Genomic DNA, 12169 nt, shown 5'->3' with positions numbered 1-12169 from the left:
GCTGCCCTTTGTCATCGATTCTGTTCATTACTTTCATGGACAGAATTTCTAAACGCAGCCAAGATGTGGAGAGGGTCCGTTTTGGTGGCCTTAGGATCGCATCTCTGCTTTTTGCAGATGATGTGGTCCTGTTGGCTTCATCAGGTCATGATCTACAGGTTTAGTTCTCAGTATATCTGTAGTCATGGATGGGAAAATGGAGTGAGAAATTGACAGGTGGATTGGTGCAGCGTCCACAGTGAAGCATATACTGCTTTTCATTGTAAGCAGTAATGGCTTTCCATTATGGTTCAGCAATATGCAACATTTTCTCAGTTGCACTGGTCTGCCCTGGTGAAGAGAGAGCTGAGTCAAAAGACAAAGCTCTCAATTTACTGGCCAATCTACAACCATTACCTCATTTATGGGCATGAGATTTGGGTCATCACCAAAAGAACAAGATCACAGCTACAAGAGGCTAAAATGTTTTTTCTCTGAGCTCTCCTGTAGAGACAAGGTGAGGAGCTTGGTCATCTGGGAGGGACTCAGAGTAGAGCCACTGCTCCTCCACATTGAGAGGAGCCAGTTGAGGTGGCTTGGGCATCTGGTGAGGATGCCCGAGCCACCTCAATAAATAAATCACCCTTACATAAAAATAAATGAATAAAAATTAAAAAAACACCCAGTGAAGGACATAGCCTATTATCCAGGTCTGTGTAATATCGATTTTTGCGATATATATCAATATTTTCTTTCCTAGAAAAAAATCGATATAGTAATGCAAGTATTGTAACATCCAACTGTCATCTTGTTCACTCACTGCTTGCTTCGCCAGGAGAGTGATTAGGTCATCAGGCTTAGAGTGATTCCTTCAGATGTTAAGTGTCAAGGTTAAAAAGGTATCAAACTATTCAGAGCAGGGTACTTGGTGCACTTTATTTACTTCACAAATGCATGTAAGCTACAGTTTGTACTGTTTCAATTAAAAGAAACATGTCTTCTCACCACTTCTTTGATTCATTTTGTCCAGCTGTTGACTTTAAGTCTGTGTCCATGTCCAACTAGAGCCAGGTATTGTGTAGTTGGTGCTTTTAATCAGTTTTCAGTTAAATTAATTCAATCCAACTCTAAGTCACAAAATGTCACCAAAATCACTCTGTCCCTCTAAAATCTTTCAGAAAATTGCAAAAGTGTATTGAATTGTATTGTTTGCTGAATATCGCAATATATATGGTATCGTGAGCAGAATATCGTGTATTGTATTGTATCGTGAGATTATTGAATCACTACAGCCCTACTATTCCTGAGGATTGATGAATTCGTCCAATTGCCCAACCTTACATTCCAAGCAATAAGCAGAGATGAAAAAAAGTCAGTTGTGGGTTTGTTTCCATGGCTCAACGTTGGTAAAATGTTTAATTTGCAGATGTATGTTTTGTTACATGCCATTTTATTATTTATGTGTAGTTAAATGTTAGTGTAATTATAAAGTGTTCATTACCGAAACATTCTTATTCATTACCGACATACGTTTTTTCATTACCGCTATGCTCATTTTATGATAATTTATTTAGATTAGATAAAAGAATTACATGAACTTTTTAATTCCTCAATGAAATGGTCAGACTCTTTTATATTATGGTTGTGTTGTTTTTTCAATTTAATGATTTAACACAAAATTAGAACAAAAATAGATTTTAAAATTGTATTCATGTTACGGTAATGAAATAATTGTTTACATTAAAATAATAAATTTTGTTATTAATGACTATTCTTTGTTGGTACCTTCTCCTTTGTGGACACTGAAGTCCATGGTGTCCAAAAAAAGTGGAAAAATGTTTTTGTGGTTTCATATTTCTTCATCAAAATTGTGTTACGGTAATGAATTTATTTCTTCAAAGTCAGACTAAAATGTCTAAAAATACCTTTAAAAATATGCATAGAGGTTATAATTTTACATTGAAAGATAAAATTAGATTCTATTTTATAAAGAAGGTGTGTTTTTGTGTGCATACAATGCATTTTTATTTTTGTTGTAAGTTGTACCATGTTCGTGAGAATCACCCAGGAGTCAACAGATGTACAACACAGCATGTTTGAGGTGGAACTTTTTATTTATTTATTTTTGTAAACTTACAAAGAAATCTGAAGAAAATGCATGTTTAAGATGCTTTAGGGAAAACATATATTGCACCTCAAAGCAAACCTGGGAGTCATACACGGGACTGTTTTGCCTAGTATTGTTGTTTTTTTTTGGTTTTTTCTTAGCATTCACACTTAGTATTAGACATTAGACAATAAGAATCCTTTATTTTATTCATCCACATCGAGTCTTGGTGTCTGTCATTGATCGCATGTGGAGCTGCTTGTGATTTATTAAACTCCTGTAAACAATTTATTGCTGACTGTTCGCTTCCTAACAGTGTCTTAGTCAGAGGGAACATAATTAAACTAACAATCCACGGACCTCAAGTTTTAAACTGTTATGTTGACTGACATCATGAGGATGTGAACCGTCCATGCAGCCAGTTTATCGCGTAATGAAGAAAATTCCTGAGAAAAGAAACAAGTGCAGCTCAGTTTGAGTGTAGTTGTTGTGGTTTGCTTTAATTCATTCCTAATTTATCCGTAACATGGCTGTCACAGCCATCTGCGAGTTATCCCATCCCCTTTGGCTCCTTTAATCTCTCAAGCACGCTATAATCTACACAGAAATACACATACAAATCTGATGAATAAATAAACAAAGTGAAAGCATAATAGGATATCAAGAGCTGGTGAGGTCTAGGGATGAATACATTTGAACATTTGAGTTCTTTTTTTTTTTTGTCCTTATTTTTCCAAATATAATTTTTAATGAACACAGTTTAGTTAAACATGTATTTCTTTGAAAAAGAGCAAAAAAAAAAAAAAAAGCCTCCCAAAAAACAAGCGAAAGCACAAGATTATACTGACGCCAAGTCCATTAAGCTTTTTTGCACTTGTTCAAACTATTTAGGTCACCTTTGAACTACAGACACAGAGATTATAAAGTGATTATATATTATGCAACATAGTTGCATTGAATGTCATTAAATTCACACTGTGAGCACTTTTTATCAACGTGCCTGTAGAAATAGCTATATTCTAAAAGCAGTTTCCCCCTCTGTGTTTGCTGCCACTTCACTAAAGCAACTAAAGCGTGACCCCCGTACCGCTCTGCCACTCCCTAACTTTCCTCCCCTTTCTTTTTTCCCCGATGTCTCCCTTTCTACTTTTCCCTATTCTTATTTTGACTTATTCAAATCAGAGAGGGCAGAATAGAATAGATAAATCCTGAGATTGAGAAAAAAGCAAAAGTGTGATGATGAGATGCTAAGAAAAGGAGTTGCTGATGGGGTTCGATATCAAGGAGCTTTACTGTGGAGAAAGGTTATATCCAGCGCTGCTCTTTCTGTGTGCCTTCTCCCACTTCCCTCATATTTGAGTAGCTCAGGGAAAATGTTGATCTTGATTAAAATCATAAAATGTGTACATACCAGATGTGCAGATTTTGATCCGAGACTGGGACTTTTCTCGCACTCAAGTTGCAAAAAACGAATACTTCAGGCATGACTTCACTTGATTTGTGTTTGAATCAAGAGGGCAAATAAATAAAGCTAATTAAAAGTCAAGCAAGGAGATGATTACAAAAGTAGAAGTTCAAACAAATGTTAAAGTACAGGGCTTTACTCAACTTCAGTTGTTTTAAATGTCAAGTTTTGTTTGGTTTTTCTTGTTTCTTGTGCAAGTCCCCACTTGAAAGGGGTGAAGTTTTCAACTGGATTTCACTCAATGAAGAGCCTCAATTTTAGTTGATCTATTTTTAGTCATGCATGGATGGTCGCTGTAGTGATTTAGTCATTTAGGTGAAAAACCTCAAAAGAAACAGAAATACATCTGTTACGTACTCCCAGTTGAACTGAGTCTACTTTAATGTAAGCAGAATAAATACAGGTGGAGAAATTTGTTAAACCAGCCCATTTTCAATTAAATGCTAGGCCAGTTATTTATTTGACCTTTTTACTAAAAAAAATATAACTATTATACATGTACAGAATAACAATTTTTGTGTATGATGGAAAATTATACATGTGCTTATTTAATTGCACTGACTGTTAAAGGATAAAGACATTTTTCAGTGTTTATATAAGCATCATTCATATAACCTCAGTACATCTCCATTAGCCTTGAATTGCACTTAGACATATTGTGTGCCAGGTTACTTACTTTGTCTCCATTAGCCAAAGTGCGAATGGTTATTAGTGTGCTACCAATGACCTGTGACTCCACATCAAAGCTGCACGTACACACACATATATTAAAGGTGCACATGGTATTGGCTTTGGTGATTTGTGACCTCTTTCCCTCCTTCGCTGTCTTCTTCTCTGTATTGATTTCTTCTCGTCTTTGTCTTTCCTTTTTTTCTTCTTCTTGGTGTTTCTATGTGCCTCTCTTTGTTTAGCTCTCTTTCTGCCCTCGCTGGCATTTCTCTCTAAAACCCTTCTGTAACCGGGTCAACTGAGTCTTTTGCTTTTTTTATTCTCTATATTTTGACTGGAGATTTTAATTTTAATTTTAGTTTACAAGAATCGGGGCATTTAGGAGTTAGTCTTCACTGACTCATGATATGGATGACAGCTGTTTGTGTGCATATGTATCTGATTTGGGATCATTGTCTGTGTTAGCAAATGTTTGTGTTTGGTCTGTGTGAAGGTAAGCTCTGTTTTCCATGTCTCTATGCTAATTTATAGTATTTGTTTGCCTGATGCTGGGTGAGTGTGGGAATTGTAAGAGTTTGGTCGCAGTTCCCTGCATACCCTGTTTCATGTCCTGGTTTGTTGCTTTTTTGGAGTCACGGAGGGGCTCAAACATGCACGCTCAAAGACATTAACATTTATACAAGCAAACACACACACACACGCACGCACACACACACACACACACACACACACTGGGACTGTGAAAATCAGTCAACATCAGAGTCGGAGCAGTTCAGAGAATGTTCAAATGCGCAGTCACATCTAGCCCCAACAGAGGTTTCTCAACTTTTACGGATTTAACTCCCAAAGTATGTGTGAAAGAGGCCTTTAAACCAAATTAATTATCGGAGGAAATACCTGCACTTTGCAATTGGGGCAATTAAAGATAGGCAGAATAGTAACTCAAATTCTTTCAGATATAATTATACTATTTTTTTTTAATAAATGTTTTGCTACTGTTTAAATCCAAGATGTATATTGTGTCCTTGGCACTTCTTAAACCTAGTGGTGTTTTTGGGAATCTTTCAAGGGTTGAAAAAGCAACATGTAAGTCAAATGTCATAAAATAATATTTCATCATTAAAATTGAGTGTAATTTTACTTGTATTTTTTTTAAATCTTTAAATAGCTTCCATGTTATTCCATACCATTTTATTCTATTTGACATGAGACAAAGTTGTCAACTGGTACAGTTGCGATAACAGTAGAAAAAAAGTAACTTTAATTTACTTTTTTGTTGCACATCTTTATCAGGATTACTAATGTGGTCAACATTGTAAAAAGTAGTCCCTTTGCAACCATTAAAACCAATGTCCTAAACCTTATAATTACAGGTTAATCAGTTTTTATTTGTAAAACACATTTTATTTGCTGAGATAAGCAGAAAGAGGTTCCAGGCTTATGATAGATGGGAATTTCATGATGGATGTTAATTTGTCATCTACGTCTTTGACCTGTAAATTCTTGTACTTCTTTCTGCTTCTTTCTTTTTCTAGCTTTGCTCTCATTAAGAAGAAAACCACTGATTGTCTTAACCTTGATTTACTATTCTGTCCTCCTCATTAAACACAGTAATAGTGAAGATATAGGAAAAAAAAAAACTGTCTTTATCAACAGCATTATTATCCAGTCACTGCAAAACTACAAATTATTTTTTTTAATGGGATGATTTTTTTTATACCTTTTTTGTGCTTTTTAAAACCTTTACAGTAGAGCTCTGCAATTATGGGAAAAAAAAAAAAAGATCATAATCATAACAACGTTTGTTCTGAGTGTATGTCACAAATTACTCAATGACTTTGAAAGATGCTGTAGTTAATGCTACTAAGCAGTGCAGCTGTTAGATTGTGAATTTGAACTGCTCTTGTGATCTAATAAAATTGAATCCCGTGCATGATTGTAGTCTGGAGCTTAATGAGGCACATATACAGCCACACAAACGCTCCAATGCTTCTGTCTTTAAGCGGAATCACATTCCTTACCTCCTGCTGTTTCATTACGTTCCATAGCTGTGTTTGGTAGTGTCCCATATGCTAACTTTACTTTTGCTTGAGTCCATTTGGCATAACTGGCAAGCCGGTTCATTTGAATCATTGACTTTAATTGCCTTACTTTCCTCATTACTTTTGGCAGCATCATTCTACCTAGCCTAGCCTCCTCTCTCCCTCCCTTGTGTCCTTCTTCTCTTTACACTGTAGTTTTTGCTCATTGCAACTGCCAATCTGCTAGCTGTCTCAGATGCAGCCCCAGTTTCCATGCTGGTTCTAATTATCTCGTTTTACTGGCCACTTTTTCAACCTCTGCCTCTCTTGATGTGCTCCTCTGCTTTTTCATCTTACCCTGTGAAGTCATATCAGTCTCCCTCGTTTTCTTGTTAGATGGAACACTGATGTTCGCTCTAGTTTTATGCCGTCTTTGCTCTCTGCCCTCGCCGTGTCTTTTCTCTCACTGGCACTTTTCCTCAGTTGTATCTTTCGCAGGCCTTTTACTCTGTTTACTAACTACTTTGCTCAAAGGGCTTGCTTTTTTGTTCCCGTCTGCCCTCTATACAGCCTATCTTCTCATTATTTTGAAATCAAAAGCCAGATCTTTCCGTCGTCCTTCATGATTCACTGAAGGCTTGTTTTGCCAAGCCTTCATGTTTTGGTTTACATGCCAGTTATTCATGGTGCTAAGTGTTACCACAGTATTGTTAAAGGAATTAAACTTTTCCTTCCTCTGTCCCTTTGCCTTTACACCAGCTCGCTTGCTATAGCTGCCTCTCAGTTGGCAGGAACTTACTGAGTCTCCATAAGTAGGCCCAAGTCAGATTTGTGAAGCCCCACAGAGATAGTTTCTCAGGTTTTTGTAACACTTCTGAACCTGAAAGAAACTGCCAAGATGTTCTCTTATACTCTTTCCTATCTACTCCCCATTCCCCACATACTTTTAACTTAAATCCATTTTTATCTCTTCTCTCCATTCCTTTCCTTTTCACATTTTACTGCCCTCTTCCACCTCCTCGTCTGTCATCCTCACTCGTCCTCTTGCTGTGCCGATGTCTTGTTGCTCTCTATTACCTCTACCAGCAAACCGTTTTCCTCTCTTAAAATCCTCCTCCCTTTTCACTCTTAAGACATAATCTTTCTTTTTCTTAATCGGTGCCCTCTTGATTTCTCCTATCTTCTTTGCCAATATTTGTTTTCTGCGTATTTGCATTTCTTTAAATTTCTTACATCATTTCATTGCTCCTTTTTTAAAACCCTTCCTTTGTCACACACATTTTCATCCTGGGTTCATACCATGATTCATTTGTGCCTTTCTATCAATGATCCCTTTTGTCCTGCCAGTAGGGTGCATTTATGCATTTATTCTCTCGCATTTATTCTTCGCATTGGAGCTGTTTTCAGGTAGCAAAAGAAAAAGGCGAGAGAGAAAAAATTTGGATGATGCAGTGAGATAAATGGTGGAAGTGAAAATGAATAATTTCTAAGTACAGGTGAAAAATTACAATTATGCACTGAATAAAAACGAGCTTGATTTGTAAGTATCAGCATATATTAGAAAAAGACAGTATACCTATGGGACGTTGTAGGAGTATACATACTTACTGGACTCGTTACAACCACAAATATCTATGTATTTTGTTTCACATTAATGTGATATAACCAGTGCAAAGTTGTGGATAACTATTAATTGGAAGATGTGGTTTTCAAGATTTCTTACAAATAAAAATAAAAATGTTGTTGTGCTGACTTGTATTCAGTTCCCATCACTCTGACACATCCACATAAAATCTGGGCCAAACGTCAAGATTCAGTAGTTTGCATAACCACCATTCACTGCCATTACACGCTGTTGGATATGCCTCCTCCAGCTTTGTTTCTAAAGACCATTTTGTCTTACAAAATTGTTTAAAGCTTCAGTATGCAAGTTTTACAAAACAAAACAAAACAAAAAAAAAACATGTTTTTTCACATATCTGCAAGAACTGTCACTATGTCTTGACAGTTTAGTAAAAGAGATAATCTGGGGAAAAAAAGAAGTAACACTTCTCCACCTTCTGCGCTCTTCTTGCCATCTGCAGAAATACGCTTCTCTGTCAGAAACAATCAATCAGAGCTAGGAGGAGGATTGTTTCTCTGGCATTAGCACATTTAGCAGCATGTACATGAGTGTAATTAATAGCGCTGCGACACTCCTCCTTGGCCCTGCTTGGTTGTTTTTGACAGGGAGCATTTAACAATAGTACCACTGAGAGGAGGTGGCGGAGCTTGATGTTTTCACAGACCGTCTGTGTCATACTGTCACAATATAGTGACATTATGAAGCTGTAATTGTAAACGTGAATGATGTAACAGTTTTTCTTCTTCTTTCTTTCTTTTTTTTTTTTTTTTTTTTTGTTCTATTGCAGGTCTAGTTGTAAGAGAAGCCAGTATAGAAATAACGCGGCAGCAAGTGGAGGAGCTTTTTGGTCCTGAAGACTATTGGTGTCAGTGTGTGGCCTGGAGCTCCGCTGGAACCACCAAAAGCCGCAAGGCACATGTCCGAATTGCATGTGAGTACAGTTCAACAAGCATTTGAGAATCAACAGTCGGTGTCTAGCCAAGTGGCAAGGAAAACATCTTTAATTTGATATGCACACAGTCCTTAACGCACTCATTTTTCCTTGTGAAAGGAAAGACCTATGAAATGAAAACAGTCGTCATTTCCACTCTGCCAAGTCCAATCTCAGGAAAGGATCTCTGTGTTAGAGATAGTAGACTCACAGATGCAGCAAGCTGATTAAGAAAAATGATGATGTGATGCAAGTAGCACCTTCTGCACAAAACTAAATGCTGGTGTGTTTGAATTATTATGACTTATATATGAACACATGTGGAAGGATGTGCATGTGTGACACATTAGCACTTTTATTCAGTTGTACTTGTATAATTACACATATTCAAACAACACAGATAAACTATGCTTAAAATACATTCTGTAAAAAACCATCACTTTACGAGTTTAGGTTTATATGTTTTGTATAATATTACACTATATCAGCTATTGTGGAGCTGTTATGACCCTACCAACATTCACTGCAACAAAAGCTTTCCCTGAAATACGTTCAGAAACTTCACACTGAACTGAATTCTATTTTTACAAAATAGCAAAAATTATTTTCTCAATAAGCAGGTTGGATGATTTTCCACCCTGTTTTATCATGCAGAGTACAGCTTTGATTTGCCTTCATGCTGCACACGATTATCCCACACAGCAGCTGTGAGCTTGACTGAAAGAAGACATACATCCTAATGTAAATCTCTTGTGTATATCGTCATGTACAATGACTGCTTTGTGGGTGGTAATTATATTTTGATACCATCAAGTCTTTTTAATGCATATTACAGCAGGCCCACGGAGGCTTTTTACGTTGTCTTATTCCTGTATGTGTTTTGGCATTTTAGCAAGCTTTAAGCATCTCCAGTATGTTTAAATCTCACTTTTAAGATAAAAATACACATTAGGTTTGTGTTCTTTATTAAAAAAAAAAACCAAAACAAAACTATGGAGTTATCCAAAGAACAGCTAAGAATAAATAGAACTACATTTTATTATTTTTGCAGGGAGTGATGTTCTTTCTTATACACAGTTAACACAATGGAAATTGCCTCAGTAAAGCTCAACGGAAAATCGAAGAAGAACCCTTTTGTAAATGTTCAATTGACAGCAACGAAGATAACCGAGATATGCGATTGAAAATCTCAGAAAGCCTTGTTTATATTTTTTTTAAAAGCAACCTCACAAAACAATAGTTTGGTCTTTCAAAGTTTCTCTCCCTCAGAATTGAATCCACAACAGCAGTTTTCCAGACATCAATGCTCTCTTCGATTCAGCCATATAAGACAACTGGGATTTGTCTCTGTGTTCAGGTTGTAGCGAGGTCTTGCAGTAAAGAAATACCTATATCAAAATCAGCCTCTCCTTTCTATTTTCCCTGGCTTACACTGACAGCCTGGATACACATGGGTGCACTTTTGAAAGGACAGTTTGGGACTCTGACAGAGTCCATTCTGCAGACAAGACAGAATAAACTGTGCACATTCCCATATGTAGCACTCTACCAGACAGTATAACTCTAACAGACATGCACCCTTGAAAACCTCTGTTCCCATGTTGATTATAATCCTGTCTAGATGGAAATCCATCATGATGACTCCTGTGTTTCTACTTCTTTTATTTTATTTCTCCCCCAAAAAATATCCGGACACATTTACTTCTCAGGGCTTGGTTTGCTGTTTTTTTAACTCACCTGGTTTGCAGCTTCATATTAGCTGTTGTTCATTTTTATGCTTGTACCAAAAAAAGCTGGAATGAGGCTCACAGGCTTTCATCCTTTTTCTTCAAAATGTGACCAAACTTTGAGCTGACAAAACATTGACTTAAGTTTTGTCAGCTCACAGGACATGTTTCCAAAAATTCAGGAGTCCTTGTCCTTGAGTGCATTTGTTAGCACTGATCTATTTTTTTTTATGCGCCTTACTTACTTTCTTTCTTACTTGCCTTTTGGCCCACGCAGATAAAAACTTGTTTCAATGTGGATAATCCTACCAATCTCAGCCAACATCTTCACAAGCTCGTTTGCCTTTGTTTGGAAATGAGGGGGATTTGCAAATTTCCCTCAAAAGCTCTGCAAGGAAGTAGTCTGTTTAAGGTGTTGCCTTAAAGTACGTCTTCAGGTATGCCTCTATTTAATGAGAAGTTTGCAAAGCCATGATATCATCATCTGGGGTTTACCACAATCTTAAAAGTTACTCAAATCCTACTTCTCTAGAAAGTAAAAAGCCGGAAAAGTTGTGTCTTATTTAATGTCAGATTGGGAGAAAAGATTAGGATTTAATCTAGTGCAAGTAAAAGTCAGTTATCAACATGATGTATGTTTGCTGAAAAAGCTGACATTCATGCACTTGTTTTTAGAAAAGCACACTATCACAGTGATGCACAACAAAAACAGTTGCATATTTCAAAGTGAACTCCGAATAACTGCAGCATTTTTGCAATGTTTTACTCTGTGAGGATGTTTTCCTGTCTGTCAGCAGTGAGTTAGTGACATAGTCAGAAATATCCTCCTAAGCTTCGCTAATAACATTCTCGACTGGAATAGGCCCTCCTTGGGGTGCAATGAAAGCGAGGTAATGTGCTGTTTTTGGCTTACGTTGGGGCTGACGCATGCTGTGAGACAGATGCAGGGGAGTGTTTGCATACTGACTTCTGAGACTTAACAGAAGCAAACACTTGAAAATAGTCACCAGCGGCAAAAAGACACAAACAAGAGAGCGTTTTTCAATGGACTCCTGTAACTTATACTAACATAGGCAACAGATGAAGATGTCCATGTGTTCTGGAATGCATCGTTATGAACAGCATGAGAAACCTTCTTATACAACATCAATATCTTTGTTTACGTTGTCGAAATAAAGGGAAGTCACTTTTAAGCAGGCCCTGACACAAACCGTTGTTTTGTTATACTTAAGATTTCTGCTACGTTTTTTTTTTTCTTTTTATTCCTCTGCTTGAGTCTGATTACTAATGTTTATTAGCACTATAAATACTGTGTTAACTTTCTTTAGATTGCTTTAAAATCCAATGTATGCGCAACATAAGGGGTTTTTGAAAATCTTCATATTAAGTATCTTAAAATAAGGTGAAAAAAATCAAAATGTGCTGATTTCTCATACTAGGTCTTAAATTATACATAGTCAAACCCTGAATTTAAAAGTTTGTTCATTCATAGCTTTGTCCATTTACTCATTAAATGTCAGTTTGTGCTCCCCAAACTTGGTTATTGTACATTTAGGCTTTTAAAATCAAAATGTTCTCGTGATGTCGTCCACTGCTGGCTACTTCATCATGGGAAAGTAGATATTTAATGAGTCTGGCTTTAAAAT

The 12169-nt window shown here is 36.7% G+C and overlaps 1 protein-coding gene across 1 annotated transcript in view; it reads left to right on the top strand.

Annotated features, from left to right (window-relative positions):
• The window catches only part of LOC106916787 (netrin receptor UNC5C-like), a 202897-nt gene that overhangs the window by 105445 nt on the left and 85283 nt on the right, over positions 1-12169 (top strand). Inside the window, exon 3 of the mRNA XM_014985307.2 lies at positions 8653-8796. Within this exon, the coding sequence (XP_014840793.1) occupies positions 8653-8796 (144 nt within the window). The remainder of the gene's footprint in view (positions 1-8652; positions 8797-12169) is intronic.

Source organism: Poecilia mexicana, unplaced genomic scaffold (assembly GCF_051168715.1).
Source record: "Poecilia mexicana isolate PSO_F unplaced genomic scaffold, ASM5116871v1 scaffold_9, whole genome shotgun sequence".
NCBI lineage: Eukaryota > Metazoa > Chordata > Actinopteri > Cyprinodontiformes > Poeciliidae > Poecilia > Poecilia mexicana.
Note: the sequence above shows the minus strand (reverse complement) of the source record. Positions and strands in the feature narration are given on the sequence as shown.